Source organism: Dendropsophus ebraccatus, chromosome 8 (assembly GCF_027789765.1).
Source record: "Dendropsophus ebraccatus isolate aDenEbr1 chromosome 8, aDenEbr1.pat, whole genome shotgun sequence".
Lineage (NCBI taxonomy): Eukaryota > Metazoa > Chordata > Amphibia > Anura > Hylidae > Dendropsophus > Dendropsophus ebraccatus.
In genome coordinates, this window is record NC_091461.1 from 40,641,952 (window position 1) to 40,662,344 (window position 20,393).

The 20,393-nt window shown below is 45.2% G+C and overlaps 2 protein-coding genes across 4 annotated transcripts in view; both read left to right on the forward strand.

Annotated features, from left to right (window-relative positions):
* NEURL1 (neuralized E3 ubiquitin protein ligase 1) overlaps positions 1 to 20,393 on the forward strand; it is a 190,008-nt gene that overhangs the window by 165,073 nt on the left and 4,542 nt on the right. For all 3 annotated transcript variants that reach the window (XM_069980235.1, XM_069980236.1, XM_069980237.1), the window contains exons 4-5: positions 15,301 to 15,981; positions 19,995 to 20,141. In XM_069980235.1, the coding sequence (XP_069836336.1) occupies positions 15,301 to 15,981; positions 19,995 to 20,141 (828 nt within the window). The remainder of the gene's footprint in view (positions 1 to 15,300; positions 15,982 to 19,994; positions 20,142 to 20,393) is intronic.
* LOC138798915 (uncharacterized) lies at positions 8,528 to 13,275 on the forward strand. The gene has a single exon (XM_069979532.1). It carries the CDS (start codon positions 8,560 to 8,562, stop codon positions 13,273 to 13,275), a length of 4,716 nt encoding a protein of 1,571 aa, XP_069835633.1. The 5' UTR covers positions 8,528 to 8,559.

Here is a 20,393-nt window from a genome sequence, read left to right on the forward strand (position 1 = left end):
GGAAAATATTCCCTTATCTCTACTTATTATGGGAAGCCTTTCCTCAAAGGAACAATACACCTAGAATGTAATGATAGACATAAACAGGTAATCTGTGTCTTACAGCAGACAGGGCAAAGGGGGGAGGCTCCTGCTGCAGTCACTTGTCTTACAGCCAAGAGGAGGAGGGGAACAAGACTAGCTTCTGAAATAAATATATATTATTTTCACAGTTCCATTTGCAATTTGAAACACAATTTTTGTAACATTTCTAAGGATAAGGAGCAATGCAATAATTAAAACGTAAAATCGGTATAAAAAAAAAATAAAATAAATCCCATTTTACCAACACAAGCAAATAAACATGTTAAGACTAATTGCATTTATTTTCTTATTTCCAGTCACTGGAATGGTCACTGAAGATTATTTTACATGTGACCGTTTCTCAGCTGTGGGGGCTGCAAACTAGTGCAGATCAGCCAGATCGGCGCTCGTTTGCAGTACCTTTACACAGCAGGATAAATCAAGTGCCCGGCAGCACAAATGCTCACTGTATCATTTGTGCAGCCCTGAAAACTGGCAGCGCAGGTGCGTTTACATCTGTGCTGTCAGTTTTAAGATCACAAGCAGCATTGTATACCTATATCCATGCAGCTTGTGATCCGGCATCCAGATCTTCCATCTTCTGACCCCTGTGTGTATCTTCAAGCTCCACCTTCTCCAGCTGTCAATCATTCGGGGGGAGGCGGGGTCTGACAATACAGCCAGAGGCTAGAGGATGGGAGACCTTAAACCTGGATCCCAAGCAGCGTGAATGTAAGTATACACTGCTGCCTGTGATCTTTAAGCTGGCAGCACAAATTTATACATATCTGTGTTTTACCGTTGCCCTGTTTACACAGGAAGATGTGTGATCGACAACAATACACTTTGAAGCTTGCGATAAAGACCCGATCAGCTGAGGATCGGACACTTTCCCCGTCCTCAGCTGACCGGTGTCAATTTTATACAGTCGGGTTATTGACCACAGGAGAATTTCTAGCAATGCCCTTGGCCGATAATCGGTCCATGTAAAGGGCCCTTGAGACAGTAGACTCCATCTAACAGACGCTTTCACTATAGAAAGAGAAGCTTGTTTTAAGAAAGAGAGAGGTGGTGTTTATATCACCCAAAGCACATTGAAATATCGGCTAAAATAAAATGTGCAAAATACCAGGGGTGTAACTTAAAAAGGCTGGGCCATAGCAAAGCTTTGAATGCCCTGATCCCTAAATCACAATAGCATCAGAACATTGGGCATCAAGCCAGCAGGGGTAGCATAGATACAGCTTTTCTACAGTGCACTGTGCCTTGACTGAGGGCCCTATTACACGGGATGATTATCATAAAGAAAATCGTTATATTGCTCGAATTTAAACGACAATTGTCCCGTGTAATTGCAGGCAACGATCGAAAAATCGTTTGTGTCGTTCATCGTTGATTTAGATCTGACCCTAAAATCATTGTTAATCGTTCGCTGCAATTTCACATTCATTCGCTGTAATTCCGCATTTGTTCATTAATCGTTCAGCATAATTGCACATCGTTTTTTCTTTTGCTGGGATCACATGGAGTAAACGACCGTAGTAACCATCATTATAATCATCGTAATTAATATCTATGGTTCTGTGTTATATGGTGAACAATATCAGGTTATCGATAAACAATCTCGTTTGCGATTGTTTATCGTTAGTCGTTAATCATTAAATATCTCTTTGTCTAAGAGGACCCTTAGGGTACGTTTACACTTACTGGAACCGCAGCGTATTTTCTGCTGCGGATCCGCAGCAGATTTCATTTAAATAACTGAATACAGCATCAAATCTGCACCATCAAATCTGCTGCGGATCTGCTGCAGAACTGCTGCGGATCCTGTAGGTGTGAACACACCCTTACTGTATGAGGGCTCCTGTTTTGCACTGTGATCTGTATTTATTATAGGAGTAGATAGGACACTTTGGTTGCCATTTATTCAGTGTTTGCTGAAATGCTTGGAGTTAAAATATGGGCAATTCTGGAATAGGGTTTTGTTTAGGGTGTTTACTCTGTGGGATAAATAATGTTATTTATTAATATTTTTAATTAAAAAATATTTTTTTTTGTTACTGTTTTACTATTGTTTGACTATGTGATCGTTTTACAGCACAACCGTATGTGTACTAATACTTATGTATTGTATTGCACTGTGCTCACTGATTTCTTGTTATGGCCCCTGTATAGCTATAATAGAAAATCAGTCCTATCATGGCAGCTACAGAGGTCTTCAGAAGATCTCTGCCTCCAATGCACCCTGTGATTATATTGTGGGGGCTTCTAACCACCTACATGCCATGGTCGCTATTGACCATAGTATCTGGAGGGTTATGTGTCTGGCTTTGGAGGCAGCTCTGATGTTGGTTACTGACAGCTAGTCTGTCTGCACCTGCCATGCTTGGAGTGTGCACCATACGCCATACTTAGGGTGGTATTACACGGAACGATAATCGGCCGAATTGGCTCGATTCGGCCGATTATCGCTCCGTGTAATAAATGCAACGATCAGCCGATGACAACGATCATCGGCTGATCGTTGATATAATTTAGAACCTATCTTCGTCGGGCGCCGACCGCGCACCGCTGCGTGTAATAGCGGTGCGTGGCCGGCGACTAACGATATACATTACCCATCCACGTTCCAGGGCTGCTCCTGCCGTCCGCTTCTCCTTGCGTCCCGCGCGCGCTCTAGCGTCACAGCGGCCTGTCAGCTGATAGGCCGCTCAGCCAATCACAGGCCGCGGCGGTCCCGGCCTATGATTGGCTGAGCGGCCTACCAGCTGACAGGCTGCTGTGACACTAGAGAGCGCGCGGGACCCCCGGGAGAAGCAGACGGCAGGAGCAGCCCTGGAACGTGGATGGGTAATGTATGCCAGTTTAGCAAGGGCTGCAAGGACATCGGTAACGATGTCCTTGCAGCTCTTGTCAAACGATTATCGGGCCGTGTAATAGGTCCAGTAAACGAGCAACGATCTAGCAGATCGCTGCTCGTTTACAGGTATTATCGGGCCCTGCTCGGCCCGTGTAATACCACCCTTACTCCAATGCACATCTGCTGTGTATATACAGATGATGACACCTAGAAATAGATACTCTCATTTACACACACACGTGCACACACATACACATTTGCATAGAAGCAGATCTATTACACTGGTCCTGGGAGGTTGTAGAGGGGTCAGGACCTCAGAAGGCAGCTGGTAAGGATGCAGAGGATTGTAGCATGATAGCGCTTATACAGCTCTGCCTTCTCCTAAAGCACCTGACCTGACAGAGTATAGTGACGTTACAGCTACTGCTGAGTGAAACACGCGTATGGTATCACTAAAAAGTCCCATGTTATTAAATTCTGATTATTCTGTATTAAGGGACTCTCTCCCTCCCGTAAGATCCAGCACATTTAATCCACCAATGTAATTCAGTGTGTGTAATACTTTGTTTCTCCTGTGGAGGCACTGCAGCAATATTAAGCACCTGCGGCTGGCTTCTACTGTGAATTGTAGCGATCACAGTGGTGCCCACCAGCAGGACTCTCTGATGAGCTTAATATAATTCATTTTCTAATGTTTAAATTCTCATAGGGAATCAACCATGTAAATGTATAGACTGACATCTTAGTGTTCATGAATAATAAATGAAGGCATCTTAGATCTTTTATAAGGGGAAATCAGGCAGCTTTGATGGATTGCCCATGTGACCTTTGTCCCATTGTCCAAGCAATGAAGTAGCTTTCTCCTAGCGAGAGGATAAACGTTGAAATGCTGGACTTATTTCTGGTGTTGGTCTTTCTGTAGCGTGGTGTCTGACATTTCATGGATAAGAATAGAAGCTGTTTAAAGTAATATAGCTCCATGGATCCGCTCTGTGTAATAAATAGCCTCTTTATTCAGCTTTGAAGACGGTGGATGATTAAATGGAGTTAAATAGCCCCCGACTGAGAGCTTTTTATAGATGCTATGACTAGGGTCTGCTCTCATTCTAGCAAGTAAACAAATTAACAAGACATTTCACTGCCAGTCAGTATCTGTTATAGCCAAATCTTGCCAGCCGTTGCGGGAACACATGCAGATCTCAGATACATTATAAACCAGTATGAATGTGTGGCGTATAGTTAACTTGCCCAAATTGAAATTCTAGAAAAGATGGATTCCTTTATATTTTATAGAGTGAGGGAACACTGCTGTTCTGAAGGAATGAAGAAAGAAGTGACTATTTGCTGGCGGACATGAAATGGTCAATGGAAGAGAAGGTTAGGAAGATGGTGCAGTCACAGTCAGTGGCACTGAGCATTCAGTTTTTTCTCTCACTCCCTCAGTCCAAATTTTTTATTTATTACTGCAGTTAAACGATACAGAAAGAGCACCAAATACCGACGCGTTTCAGGTTTTTATTACCATTAGTCATGGTCCAGTTCTTCTACCGTGTTTCCCCAAAACATGCCTTATATGGATTTTTTTCTTCCAAAGAGGTACTATGTCTTATTTTTGGGGAATGTCTTATTTTTAACCACCCGGCCTCCCCCGTCAGCTCTCTCCCCTCGGCCTCCCCCTGCGGCTCTCCACCCCCCATCCTCCTGCTTCGGCTGTCTCTACCTTCCCTCCCGCCTCGGCTCTCTCCACACTTGGCTCTCTCCCCCCCAGCTCTCTGCGGCAGGACGTGCGGACGAATGTGGGTGACATGGTACAGTGTGCCTGCGGCACCGGCTGTCAGCGCCCATGGGGATTAGGTGAGTGGGGGGGGGGGGGGTTGGGTCGGGTGGGTGTTTAGCAGCCTTACTTTTGGGGGGTCCCTTACTTTCCGAAGGGTGCCTTATTTTAGGCTAGTTGGTGGGATGATGAGGGTGTCTTATTTTAGGAGGTTTTCTTGTTTTCGGGGAAACACGGTATTAGAGCCATAGGCTGCCTACTTTAGCCCTATCCACACATGTATTCTACATCTCTACATGTTTATAAAGCACATGTAACAAAACGTTGTCCAATAGAGGGAAACTGTCCAGTAGAAAAGCCATCCTAAACCCAGCAGTGTGAGATTATCCATACCTTTATTGTAGTTGTCTAAAGCTGGGTTCACACACTGTATACTTCAGGCAGTATTTGGTCCTCAAGTCAGGTCCTCATAGCAACCAAAACCAGGAGTGGATTGAAAACACAGAAAGGCTCTGTTCACACAATGTTGAAATTGAGTGGATCGCCGTCATATAACGGTAAATAACTGCCATTATTTCAATATAACAGCCGTTGTTTTAAAATAACAGCAAAAATTTGCCATTAAATGACAGCCATCCACTCAATTACAACATTATGTGAACATAGCCTTTCTGTGTTTTCAATCCACTCCTGGTTTTGGTTGCTATACAGCCTCACAAATACAGCCTCAAATATACATAGTGTGAACCCAGCCTTATAAGGCTGCAATTGCCTAAAAGAAAGTGCTTTTAATTTCCGCTCTGTTCTAAAAGTGCCTTGACCACACCTCTATGACCCTCTATGAGCGTTTATAAAAGGCACTTTTTAGATGATTGCAGCCTCAGACAACTACAATAAAGGTATGGATAGTCTGACTACTTATATAGCTATGGAACCATGTAAGCAGTTTGGGACATTTTTTCTAGCTGAAAGTATCCCTTTAAAATCTGTGTGGTCTAGAAGTGGACAAGCCCTTCCAATCTGCGTTCCAGGCTCCTATAAATGATGGATGTTGTAGTTCAGCATCTGGACAGTCTCCATTTCCATTTGTGTTTATGTTATAGTCGCTTCACTGCTTAGTCATCAGTAAAAATGTGAGGTCCTCAAGTTGAAATTTTAGCAATGAGGAGATCCCGGGGACAATGTGCGAAAGCCTGCCAGGCACTAATAAATCAGAACATTGTGAGATTTAAGATTACGTTCTAGAAACATTCTTATATCCAAGCCGCAGGGCTCATGTTCAGTTCCACATTAAACAGACGGCATTTAATTGAGCATGTAACATACCTGGCTCTTATCTGGATATTGTCCTGTAATCAGAGACCAACTTCTAGATTCCAATTTCAGTTGAATTTTTGCTATTTTTTTAAGGTTAAAAATGTAACTGTGTAAGTTCCCTGTTGAATTCATGATCAGTCAGCATTTTAGTAAACATATCAGTAATGTAGATGAAACTTCTAAGGACAGTATAGGTATGTAGATCTATAACCTTTTCTGAAACCTGCTCCTACTTAAAGGACTTTTGAGGAATGCAGTTTAAAATACTTTGGCCTAGATCTATCAATCTGCGTGAAACAAAAACTGGTGTAATTTTCCTAAAACAACCAATCACAGCTCAGCTTTCATTTTACTAGAGATATTTAAGCTATGGAAAGCTGAGCTGTGATCGGTTGTTATCGGAAAATTACACCAGTTTTTTTTTTTCATGCAGATTGATAAATCTGGGCGGTAAAGCAGTTGTATGAACAATTCAGAAACATTATTGGCAGACACCTTTGCCAATTCTTTGTTGCACAAAGGAAGACTCCAAACATTTTTGGAGCTTCTACAACACCATTAACTATATACCCTCAGGCACGTGACCTGGGGTACAAAGACCCCCAAAAACTTGCACCTGTCTAGAAACAATCACAGGTATATTTAACTCTGAAGTTCTTCTAAACTCTAATGTGGTTTCTTTGACACATTTTTAACCATTTTTTTACTGTTCCTTGAGTAGCAGACATCTTATTCATATTTAAAACAGTTGAAGCCAGTATATATCCATTACAATGCTTGTGCGTAGTGATGATAGCATTTCTGGTCTGCAAAGATAAGGTGGGAATAGGGGAGGTTCATTTCTAATTATTTACAGGTTAGTCTGGTTTTGTCCTTACTTTCACACTAAACATATGGGCCATTACTTGTCTCCTGGCATTGTTTCCAGTGTTGTGTCCTTTTTTCTGGAAAAAAATTGTTTTATTTGTTGTGCTTTTTTTGTATCAGATCGCTGAATTTATATAAACACTCTTCTACTAATCTTAAAGAGATTCTGTCAGTAGGGTTATGTTGTCCTTGTGAGGATGATCAATATATATTCACGATCTTGAATAAAATATCCCTGATCACTCATATTTGGCAAAGCTCCTCACCCCCCCCCCCACACACACACTTTTTTTGTTTCTTTTTGAAGCTGGTGTCCTGTTTTCCTTTGGGCACTAGATGTCATGGCTAGATGGATTGGGGCCATATAGTGAGAGTCCTGGATATTAACAGGTTCGCTTATCTCTTACCAGACTGGGGGGGCAATAAAACGTCCTCATGGTGTAATGGCTTTATGACAAGGGGTCTGGCTGCAATATGCATCCAGAGTTCACGCAGGAGACAATCAGAGGTCACTGTAGACGTCTATGGAGATATTTGACCTCTTCAGAAAGATGATAAGCTGTCATATTCCAGAGGTGAGATTCGCTACAGGTCAGCAGGGTAGGGAGAGGGACCCACCATTGTAAAAGCAAGAAAGTGGCTCTAGGGGAACCCAGGGAAACCTGTAACTCCCCTAATCGGGTACACACCAGACCCATGGTTGGTATGCCCGTGACCGGCAGGTGATGCCCCGTAGTTTGATGCCCCTGGAATGCTGATCGGAAATGCGCCAGCCAAGTTATGAGGATTTGAAAATCTTCAGGCAAGCGTCTCCGGTCATAAAAGATGGACCATTAGCTCATTAGCATAGTCCCTGTCACCCCCCCTGTGAGGTCAGAGGAGGGAGGGAGACAACTGCTCTCACCATGCTTGATAAGGCAGGGAGGATGATGGGAGAGTGTTCAACACTTGGGGAACTTGTTATGAGTGTGTTGGCCCGCCGTTCCTGCTAATCCCCATAGCGTTCCAGTTCCAAACAGCCCGATAGCAAAGTAGGTTCTGGTTTTCTCCTTTTTATTTTAAGAACTGTTTTTACTGTGTATGTATGTGTCTGTATATTTTGTACCATCTCTTTTTTATTGTGACCTGTACTGTATGCACTGTCCTTTTTTATTTGATATTAAATTTCACTTTAATAAGAGCTTTCCTGTGTTCTAAAAAGGCCCTATGTCTCTGAAGTAAAACGTTACCAGGGGTAAGTGATTACCATAAGATTGTGATAGACGTAATTTGTAGTTGCCTTAGGTGTGCATAAGGGTAAGGTGTCACGTCAGCCTTATTGTGACGTGTGGTGGCAGCAGAAAACGTGTAACTGGGTGTTAGGTTCTGGTTGGTAGCTGATCCAAGACGGTCCGAGGTGAGTCCGGTTGCCTACTAGCCAGAACCTAAGTCACGGGGATCGTGACAAATTGGTGGCAGCGGTGGGATATCTTAGAACATTAAGTCTGTGGAGTAATAAATTGCTCCGTACACTTAAGGGCTGAGTTATCTGTAGCAGACTTTCTCAGTCTACAGGAAGGCTCTCAGTGCATACACTTGGTTATAACAGACATATATATATATATACGTGAAACAGTTTTTCCCCTCCCCTGTTCCCTGTTCTTCTATCCTATCTTTTATTTGGCAAATCCCTGCTAAAATGGCGGAGGCATATCGAAATTACACGAGAGATGGGCTACGCAGCCTTTGTGAGCAAAGAGGTCTGGAAGGAGGGAATCGCAGTAAAGACCAGCTGATCCAAGCATTGATGGAAGATGATGCCCGGCCAGAGCAGCCTGTGGTCTCCACACCATCATCGGAGGCAGCAGAGGGTCCGGTTCTGGAATCAATGGGGCACCAACGTACTGGTAGCGCCAGTCCGCAGAATGGTACGGACTCTCCTTTACCTTTGATTCTCCAACAGATGGCCGACTGCGACCAAGCTTTGCGGTTGGAGCTTATACGGGAATTTGCAGCAGCAGCAGCACGCGAACGCCAAGCTGAACGAGAATTCACCGCACGACAGGCAGAGGCCGAGAGGCAGCATCAGCTGGAACTAGCACGTGCCCAGAGGTCCAGTAATTTCCCACCCAACCGTGAGTCCAGTGAGACGGGACACCTTAAACCCCGTTTAGATTACTTCCCGGTGATGGAGAAGGATGGGGACCTGGACACGTTTCTCAGAGGCTTTGAGAAAATTTGCAGACAGTACCAGTTGCCTTGTGAGCAGTGGGCGCGGTACTTGACCCCAGGACTGAGAGGCAAAGCCCTGGAGGTTTTTGTCTCCTTGCCCAGAGACAAGGACAGTGACTATGAGGCCATTAAGCAAGCCCTCATCCAGAAATACAATCTCTCGCCAGAGATGTATCGGAAACGATTCCGGGCTATGCAGCGTGGACCTCATGACAGTTACTCAGATGTCGTTGATGGATTGAACACCAACTTTCACCAGTGGATCGAAGGACTGTCTATCCACACCTTTGAGGATCTCAAAGACCTGATGGTCAAGGATCAGTTTTTGCACCTGTGTCCCGCAGAAGTTCGTCAGTTCATCTTGGACCGAGAACCCAGAGATGCCGCGCAAGCAGCCAAGCTGGCCGACACGTACACCGCCAATCGGGCCCCGCACTATCAGAAGCCGGCAGTGACCAGCTGGAAAGGGGGTAAGCAGACTTCTACCAACTCTGTCCCTGCTACTCGACCCTCTGGGGGTTTTACCCCTGTGGTCCCCACCAAACCTGTTGCTGATACCCGCATCTGTTTTATGTGTCGCAAAGGGGGACATATTAGTCGAGACTGTCCCGAGAGGAAGAAACCAACCCCTGTGCCCAAATCACCGGTTTCCCCATCTACTGTTTTGTTCGTAAGTGGACGGGGAGGGAAGCTTAGTGATAACATGCAGGCCGTTACCGTGGGTAACAAAATCACGATGGGCTTGAGGGACACTGGGGCGGAGATCACCCTGGTTCGCCCGGAACTGGTGAACGAAGAGGACTTAATCCCTGGGAAAACACGAACTGTGACTGGGATTGGAGGAGTGAGCCCCGCTTTGCCCATGGCGAGGGTATTTCTTGACTGGGGGGCTGGGAGTGGAATAAGGGAGGTGGGAGTGACGGATCATATTCCCACGGATGTCTTATTAGCCACTGATCTTGGTTCCTTAGTCTCCCACTATGTACCTGCTGATGTCAGGGAGGATTCACAGGTTCCTGGCATTTCGTGTGAATCCCCCTCATTGGTTGGTGCTAGTGCGGAGGTCTATAAAGATGACCTCACTGTTTGTACTAACCCTTTAAATGTGATAAACATGGGTACTAATCCTGATGCCAATGACATAGGTAATGAATCTGATGTATATAACCAGGACTGTACCAGGCTTCCATCTGTCCCCCTCACCCCTGATCCTCAGCAGGTGGGCGGAACAGATTGTAAGTACATAGCTGTGGTGACGCGTAGTGGGCGGGGCCACTCTGACACAGTGAGTGGAAGCCCCCCTGCGGTGTGTATACCAGCAGCTGGAGGGTCAGCTGACAGCTCACAGCTGACTCAAGGCATTAGAGCAGACGAGGTGATGTCTGGCAACTCTCAAAGTGACTGGGCCCAATTTCAGGCAGCTTTGCTGACTGATGGGACGTTACAGAAACTGAGAGAGCTGGCTGATAGCACCCCGGCTGAATCGGATACCGAGCGGATAACCTGGGATCAGGGCCGTCTCTATAGGCAGATGATTCCCACCGAGGATCAACCGGAATGGGTGCAGAGTAGGCAGCTGGTAGTGCCTCGTCCATTCCGGGAGCGACTACTGCAAGTGGCCCATGAGATACCCCTCGCAGGCCACCTGGGTATCCGCAAGACCCAGGACCGGTTGAAACAGCGTTTCTATTGGCCGGGTATGGGAAAAGAAGTGGCTAACTTCTGCCGGTCATGTCTGGTCTGTCAAAGGATGGGAAAGCCTGGGCATGTTCCCAAGGCTCCCCTCATCCCTTTACCGATCATAGATGAGCCGTTCCAGCGGGTGGCCGTAGATATTGTAGGACCGTTAGCAGTACCCAGTAGTTCTGGCAAAAGCTACATTCTTACCGTGGTAGATTATGCTACTAGGTACCCAGAAGCAGTTGCCCTATCCTCCATCAGGGCCGATAAAGTTGCGGATGCACTTCTCACCATCTTTTCCCGAGTAGGATTTCCTAAGGAGATGCTGACGGATCAGGGAACACAGTTTATGTCTAACTTGATGGAGTGCCTCTGCAAGAAAATACAGGTGCAGCATCTGGTCGCCAGTGCCTATCACCCACAGACTAATGGTCTGTGTGAGCGGTTCAATGGCGTCCTCAAGCAGATGCTCAAGATGCTTGTGGAGTCCCACGGACGGGACTGGGAGCGGTACCTCCCGCACCTGCTATTTGCTTACAGAGAAGTACCTCAGGCATCCACTGGGTTCTCTCCGTTTGAGCTCCTCTATGGAAGACGAGTACGGGGTCCCCTAGATCTCATCAAGGAATCCTGGGAGGGAGAAGTGGGTCACCCTGACGTCTCGGTCGTAGACTATGTACTAAGATTCAGGGAGAGGATGGAAACCCTGACCGGCCTGGTTCAGGAGAACATGGCCCAGGCGCAGGATAGTCAGAAAAGGTGGTACGACCGAAATGCCCGAGAGCGCATTTACACCGTCGGACAAAAGGTGTGGGTACTAGTACCCATGCCTCAAAACAAGCTGCAGGCCGCATGGGAAGGTCCTTACACCATTCACCAGCGGGTGAATGATGTGAACTATGTCGTCACTATTGATCATATTCGCAAGAAGCACAAAGTGTTTCATGTTAACATGATCAAGGCCCATGTGGAGCGTGACACGTGTGTCATGCCAGTGTGCAGTCTGCCAGAGGAAGGGGAGAGTGACAGTCTAGTTGACGTCGTAGCTGACGCAAAGACCGAGGGGACCCTAGCCGAGGCCCAGCTGAACCCACAGCTAACAGAGACCCAGAAGTCCCAGCTGTGGGCGGTGCTGAACCCTTTCCTGTCCACGTTCACGGGGAAACCAGGGAGGACTAGCCTTGCGGTGCACCATGTAGACACGGGTGCGCACCTCCCTATCCGACAGTCAGCCTACCGGGTCTCCTTAGAGGTGCGGGCGGACATGAAGAGGGAGATAGAGGAAATGTTGGGCATGGGCGTGATCCAGAGATCCCATAGCTCATGGGCCTCACCGGTTGTTCTTATCCCTAAGAAAGACCGGACAACTCGTTTTTGTGGGGACTATCGGAAACTGAATGCCATCACGGTGTTCGATGCGTATCCGATGCCCCGCATTGAAGAGTTACTGGATCAGCTCGCCGGTGCCCAATACATCACGATTATGGACTTAAGTAGGGGATACTGGCAGATTCCCATGTCCAAAGAAGCCCAGGAGAGGTCAGCCTTCATCACGCCATTTGGGCTGTACGAGTATGTCATCATGCCCTTTGGCATGAAGAATGCCCCTGCCACATTTCAGCGCTTGGTTAACCAGCTGCTCGAGGAGTTTGAAGGGTTTGCAGTAGCTTACCTGGATGACATCGCTGTGTTTAGTCAGACCTGGGAGGATCACCTGTCCCACCTGTCACAGGTGCTACAGCGGATCCAAACAGCCGGGCTGACAATCAAGCCTGGAAAGTGTCAGATGGCCATGACAGAGGTCCAGTACCTTGGACACAGAGTAGGGGGAGGGACCTTGAGACCTGAACAAGGTAAGGTGGAGGCTGTTGTAGCCTGGCCCACCCCCAAGACCAAAAAGCAGGTGATGTCCTTTCTAGGGACTGCAGGGTACTATAGGAAGTTCATTCCCAACTATAGCACTCTTGCAAAACCCTTAACGGACCTCACAAAAAAGAGATTGCCACAAGTGATTAGTTGGACCCCAGATTGTGAGCAAGCTCTAACGGCGCTAAAGCAGGCCCTGGCAAGCGCACCAGTCTTGCAAAGCCCCGACTTTAACCGCCAATTCATCGTCCAGACTGACGCCAGCGCATATGGCCTAGGCGCTGTGCTCAGTCAGGTCAATGCAGCAGGGGAAGAGCATCCCATACTTTACCTGAGTAGGAAACTGCTATCTAGGGAAGTAGCATACGCCACGGTGGAGAAAGAGTGCTTAGCCATCGTGTGGGCCCTGCAGAAGTTACAGTCGTACCTGTATGGGCGCCGATTTACGGTCATTACTGATCACAACCCTCTGAGTTGGTTACACCGGGTAGCTGGTGACAACGGGAAGTTGCTGAGGTGGAGTTTGGCGCTGCAGCAGTATGAGTTCACCATCCAACACAAGAAGGGAAGTAATCATGGTAATGCCGATGGATTGTCCCGGCAGGGCGAAGTGGTCGAGGATGGCGTGGGATATTGATGGATGGATCAATAGTCCCGTGCCATATCTCAAAGGGGGAGGTGTGAGGATGATCAATATATATTCACGATCTTGAATAAAATATCCCTGATCACTCATATTTGGCAAAGCTCCTCACCCCCCCCCCCACACACACACTTTTTTTGTTTCTTTTTGAAGCTGGTGTCCTGTTTTCCTTTGGGCACTAGATGTCATGGCTAGATGGATTGGGGCCATATAGTGAGAGTCCTGGATATTAACAGGTTCGCTTATCTCTTACCAGACTGGGGGGGCAATAAAACGTCCTCATGGTGTAATGGCTTTATGACAAGGGGTCTGGCTGCAATATGCATCCAGAGTTCACGCAGGAGACAATCAGAGGTCACTGTAGACGTCTATGGAGATATTTGACCTCTTCAGAAAGATGATAAGCTGTCATATTCCAGAGGTGAGATTCGCTACAGGTCAGCAGGGTAGGGAGAGGGACCCACCATTGTAAAAGCAAGAAAGTGGCTCTAGGGGAACCCAGGGAAACCTGTAACTCCCCTAATCGGGTACACACCAGACCCATGGTTGGTATGCCCGTGACCGGCAGGTGATGCCCCGTAGTTTGATGCCCCTGGAATGCTGATCGGAAATGCGCCAGCCAAGTTATGAGGATTTGAAAATCTTCAGGCAAGCGTCTCCGGTCATAAAAGATGGACCATTAGCTCATTAGCATAGTCCCTGTCACCCCCCCTGTGAGGTCAGAGGAGGGAGGGAGACAACTGCTCTCACCATGCTTGATAAGGCAGGGAGGATGATGGGAGAGTGTTCAACACTTGGGGAACTTGTTATGAGTGTGTTGGCCCGCCGTTCCTGCTAATCCCCATAGCGTTCCAGTTCCAAACAGCCCGATAGCAAAGTAGGTTCTGGTTTTCTCCTTTTTATTTTAAGAACTGTTTTTACTGTGTATGTATGTGTCTGTATATTTTGTACCATCTCTTTTTTATTGTGACCTGTACTGTATGCACTGTCCTTTTTTATTTGATATTAAATTTCACTTTAATAAGAGCTTTCCTGTGTTCTAAAAAGGCCCTATGTCTCTGAAGTAAAACGTTACCAGGGGTAAGTGATTACCATAAGATTGTGATAGACGTAATTTGTAGTTGCCTTAGGTGTGCATAAGGGTAAGGTGTCACGTCAGCCTTATTGTGACGTGTGGTGGCAGCAGAAAACGTGTAACTGGGTGTTAGGTTCTGGTTGGTAGCTGATCCAAGACGGTCCGAGGTGAGCCCGGTTGCCTACTAGCCAGAACCTAAGTCACGGGGATCGTGATAGTCCTATTCAAGAGTGGCATAAAATAGTGACAGAGAAGCTGAACAGAATGATGTATCACTTACATTGTTCTGTGCAACTGATTCAGTGATATCCTTCTGAATAACATGGATAATAAGTAGGTCTCTCCATTATGTGCATGAGCCCAGTAGTCCTCATTATTCCTGAGAATCAGAAAACTCTGCCCACCAGCTGCTGATTGGCAGTTATCTATCCATGCTGTGTATAGGCATCAACTGTCAATCAGCAGCTGGAGGGCGGGGGAGGGGTGTGGCAAGAATCCTATTCTCCTGCATATTAGGAGAACGGCTGAACAGAATGATGTAAGTAATACACCGATGTGTTCAGCATTTCTGTTACTAGTTTATGCTGTCCTCATTTAAGGCAGCATAAACCTAGTGTCAGATCCCCTTTAAGTTAAATCATAACATTTATAATCAAAGCTAAATTCAAAAGTATTGGGTTGCAGAATCTCATCTCACTTCCTCCATCTGGTGGTACCAGTACAGTGTAAATCAGTACCTTATGGTAAATAACTTATTAACCAAATGATCTTTTTTGATGTACACATTGTATAGGAGGTAATATTGCAGAAAAAAATCCATTCATAAGTAATATATGTTTTTGATATTCTCTACAGATATGCAATTCAATATAAAATAAAAATCATGCATTTACAGTTAATAAAAATAAAAATTGCTAATTCTGATTTTTGTTTTAAATCCACAGATAGTGAGATTATTCCACCTGACTGTGTACGTCCAAGATCTTTCACCTCCATCCCCCGTCCATCCCTACGAAGAGAAACAGAAGATACTCGCTTGTCTGTCAGCTTGTGTGACCTGAATTTACAGGAAGAAAACTTTCAGTCAATGACAGCAATGTGTCCTATTCCACAGAACTCTCTCAACTCACAGCATTCCCACTTACTACCATCACAGTTGGAGAGTGATCTCCGCTTTCATCAGCTCCGAGGGGCTCACATCAAGACTTTAGATGACCAAACTGTGGCCAGGCTGGAGCATGCCCGAGAAGAACGGACTTTAGTGTTCACCAATAGATCTCTTAGAATAAATGAAACCATCTTTGTCAAGATAAACAAATCAAACTCCTCAAGGTCCGGTAGTCTGTCTTATGGAGTGACATCTTGTGATCCCAGCACTTTGAGACCAAGTGACCTTCCATACAATCCAGAGTCGTTGGTTGACAGAAAGGAGTTCTGGGCTGTCTGTCGAGTGCTGGTTCCTCTTCAGAGTGGGGACATATTGGGCTTTGTGATAAACGCAGAAGGTGAACTACATTTGAGTCATAATGGGGTCAGTACTGGAATGCAAGTTTGTGTGGACTGTTCTCAGCCTTTATGGATGTTCTTTGGTCTACATGGAGCCATCATGCAGATACGCATATTGGGTAAGAGATTCATTTTTTGGGGATTTTTCAAATTACAAGATAGAAACAGAAGATTGTCGTCAGAAAAACTGTATGGAAAATGTGCTGGATATTTGTATGTGCTGGGTACTAGATATTAATATTATTATAAAAATCTATCTATTTTTCTCTTATTCTGCACCCACTCCTCTCAAATATATACCTGCTTATGCCATTTCCAGATCTAATGGAAACTCATATTTAGTTACAAAGACAAGAGGATGGGCACTTTCAACATTTTAATACATAAAAAACCCTTACCAATTAAAAAATTAAATCCCTGCCTTGCTATCTGTAATAGGAACTCAGTTAGGAACCAGTGTTCTATCTACCTCAGAGGCAAGGGCATGCAACTACTATGGAGTCTGTAATGCTTGACATTGGCAACCTGTACCTGCCACCTGGAGGTTCATACTGCAGTAATGCAGACATATATATATATATATATATATATATATATATATATATATATATATCTAGTTCATTATCAGGTCTATAATACATAATAATGCATATACATGTTGCTCCCTTCTAGGTGGGAAAAAGAAGCTTTCCTATAATGTTATGTTATTTTGACATTTTTGATATATCCCAGCTAGTACTGCTAGGGATCCTGGCTGGAGTGTATACTCTGTGTATGCACTCCGTCCGGGATTCCTTCTGACTGCAGTGCAATGTAACTTTTGTATTAAACACAGCCGTTGCTCCAAATCGGCCACAACGCCTGTGATTAATACAAAAGTTATGTTGTGTGAACATAGCCTTAAAGTGGTCCAAAGTGGACTTATTGTTGATCATGGGAAGTGGCGACTATCCATTCTGGTCAGCTAACATTCATTTCTAATTATTAACAGGTTAGTCTGGTTTTGTTCTTACTTTCACACTAAACATATGGGTCATTACTTGTCTCCTGACATTGTTTTCAGTGTTGTGCCCTTTTTTCTGGTTTTATTTGATTTGTTGTGCTTTTTTGTATCAGACCGCTGAATTTTTATAAACACTCTTTTACTAATCTTAAAGAGACTGTCAGTAGGGTTATGTTGTCCTTAGGGATAGTCCGAACCCTCTGAGGTTCGGGTTCGTATGAACCCGAACTCTTGGCATCAGATTCCCGCTGTCTGCCCGCTCCGTGGAGTGGGTGGATACAGCGGGAGGACCGCCTGGAAAACTGGGATACAGCCTATGGCTATGGCTGTATCCCAGTTTTCCAGGCGGTCCTCCCGCTGGATCCGCCCGCTGCACAGAGCGGGCAGACAGCGGGAATCATTACCGAGAGTTCGGGTTCGTACGAACCCGAACCGAACTCTGTTCGGACCATCCTTAGTTGTCCTATTCAAGAGTGGCATAAACTAGTGACAGAGAAGCTGAACAGAATGATGTATTACTTACATTGTTCTGTGCAGCTGATTCAGAGATATCCTTCTGAATAACATGGACAATAAGTAGTCCTCTCCATTATGTGCATGAGCCCAGTAGTCCTCATTATTCATGAGAATCAGAAAACTCTGCCCACCAGCTGCCGATTGGCAGTTATCTATTCATGGAGTAGTCAACTGTCAATCAGCAGCTGGAGGGTGGGGGGAGGGGTGTGGCAAGAATCCTAGAAGTTTCCCAGGACTGGATCCAGCTTTTCCCGCCACCTGGGGAGGAGCGACACGGAGTGGAAAACAGACGGCTGATAAGTCACTTGAATAAAGAGCAATGGCAGAAAGTGGCCTGGCCTGAATCATGTTTACTTTTACATAAGTTGGATGGTTGGGCATGTATATGTCACATAGCCGCACTATAGCTGCCCACTGCATATGCACTGTGAGAAGAAAACACACTGGATGCTCTGGGCAATGTTCTGCTAGGAAATAATGGTTCCTGACATTTATCTGAATCTTGCTATGACACATGCCACACATTGCTGCAGACCAGGTTCACCCCTTATGGCACTGGTTAAGGATCTGCTGCTAATATCCTGATGCCAGATACACCTAATACAGTCTAGTGGAGTCCATGCCACAGCGGGTCTGAGCTTGTTTGGTGGCACGAAAGATACATACCCAATACTAGACACATGCTTTTAATGTTATGGCCCATTGGTGTGTATTGCAAAATAAGTCATTTTATAGGTATTGGCCTTTTGTGACCTTGCAGTCATTACTAGTTATAAGATAATAAGTCAGTAAGTAAAGACAAAGCCCTGACTCTTAACAACAAGCAGCAGTGAGTAGTGTGCAGTCAGATCTCTGTGGTATCACTTTAATAATGCAGTTGTATTCTTATGTATTATTCAGAATAGTTGTTAAAGTCATTAGCGGATGCAAATGAAGAAAACATTACACTGGTGAAAAACCTTAAAAATGAGAGCTGGGAAGTAAGGATCGCAGGCAGCGGCATGCAGCAAATAAACAGAACTTACTTAGGAATGTTGTAATGTACAGTACATGAGACAGCATGTGATAGCCCTCACCCGGACACCAACAATGATCCAGTATCTCAGCATTTTCATTGACCTTTATGAGAACTGGTCCAAAAAAAAATGACTGCAAAGACCAAACAATGCTACCCAGTGCAACAAGAGTGGTACCTGTAGGGCACATCACCTGCACTGCAGATTTTCACTTTCCTTTTCATGTTAAAGGAAACCTGTCGTCATGAAAATGCTACCTAAGCTATTATAGAGCAGGAGGAGCTGAGCGGATTGATATATATCATTATTGGTAAATATTTAGTGTGACCTATAATTTATTGATTTAAATCTCTGATGTTTCCATGATAAGAGTCCAGTCCATTGAGTGACCCTGCCCACTGGACTCCTTACCACAAAACGAGCAGGGATTCCAATCTACATGTTACAAGTTATACTGAATATTTTCCCACAAAGTTATATATCAATCTGCTCAGCTCTTCCTGCTCTATAACATGATGGTGATAGATTAGATAGCATTGTCTTGGTGACAGGTTCCCTTGAATTGGAAAAATCTGCAACATAGTTTTTTAGAACGCTCACAGTGCTTAGCGTCACTATTTATATATTCAGTCACGGCCAAGATGATTTACACCTTCAATGCCAAACCTCTTCTATATACAAGCATGAGATTAGCCTACAAGCACTTGTCATAGTCCATTACGGCTACTAGGTGTTATTTTCATGTAAAACTCATGTAAAACCAATTGCTTTTGGGAATTACTCACAAAGCAGCTTTTTTACATGAACTGTGATCACTCAACTACTGGAAATACCATTGGTAGGGTTTGCTGTAGGCTCTCTAGATGATGTGGAGGTGCAATGACATATCATATTAATGGTACATAGAGATGAGCGAACCTGGAGCATGCTTGAGTCGATCCGAACCCGAACTTTCGGCATTTGATTAGCGGTGGCTGCTGAACTTGGATAAAGCCCTAAGGCTACGTGGAAAACATGGATATAGTCATTGACTATCCAAGTTCAGCAGCCCCCGCTAATCAAATGCCGATAGTTCGGTTCGCTCATCTCTAATGGTACATGAATGTGATCACAGGACTGTTCTATGATAATGTTTTAATGAATGCCATATTTTTCTGCATATATAGTAGACGTATGGCATATTAGTCAATTAATGCTTACTGTGTGTGAGGCTGGAAACCAACCATGCTTGTCCAAAACACATAATAATTCATTATATAACAATACAGATATTGCACTCTGCTTCCTGCCTCTGCCGACACTTGGAGCAAGCATTTCACGCTCTTGTAGAATGCACCACAATAATCTGAGGCTTAACATTTGTCTAAAAGGGTTGCCTGGGTACTATACTTTAGGTTCAGTCAGGACTAAAAGACACGTACTAAACTACCTGATCCCCGTTGCAATTCTGGTGGTGCCATGTCCTATTTCAAAGCACTTCCTGGTGTCAATGTCACCACAAGGACATGTCTACTCAGTCAGATTATGACTTAAAGCAATATTGCCATCAAAGATATCAAAGATATTTATGGTATAATTGTGCTACCTTCTTTTATAGGGTCCACGCTAGCAACTGATCTCAGAGAGCCATCAACTCCAAGTTCTCCTACATCCATACCAAACAGCCCTACAGGTCTGTGCAGTGGCAGCTCTGATCCCCTACTCAACAGTAGCGGCCCAGGACCCCTGTGTAACTCTATAAATGGTGAGTGCAGAATCTTACATTCTAATATTCTGAACCCCAACACTCAGCATTTGACTCTTGGTTTCTAGAGAAGTTGGATGTTGCTGTAAGAAGTACTGCAAAACATGGATACAGTCATAGGCTATGTTCACACTACGGCCGGTACTTAGCCCGGATCATCCCGGCTGGTACTTAAGTACCGGCTGGGTGATCTTTCCGGCGGCGGAGCTCTGATGCGGGCGCATCAGCGTGCATCCGCATCAGAGCTTCCCA

What these genes read in the sequence shown, in the direction of transcription:
- LOC138798915 (XM_069979532.1), top strand. Translation starts at nt 8,560, where the DNA reads ATGGCGGAGGCATATCGAAATTACACGAGAGATGGGCTACGCAGCCTT.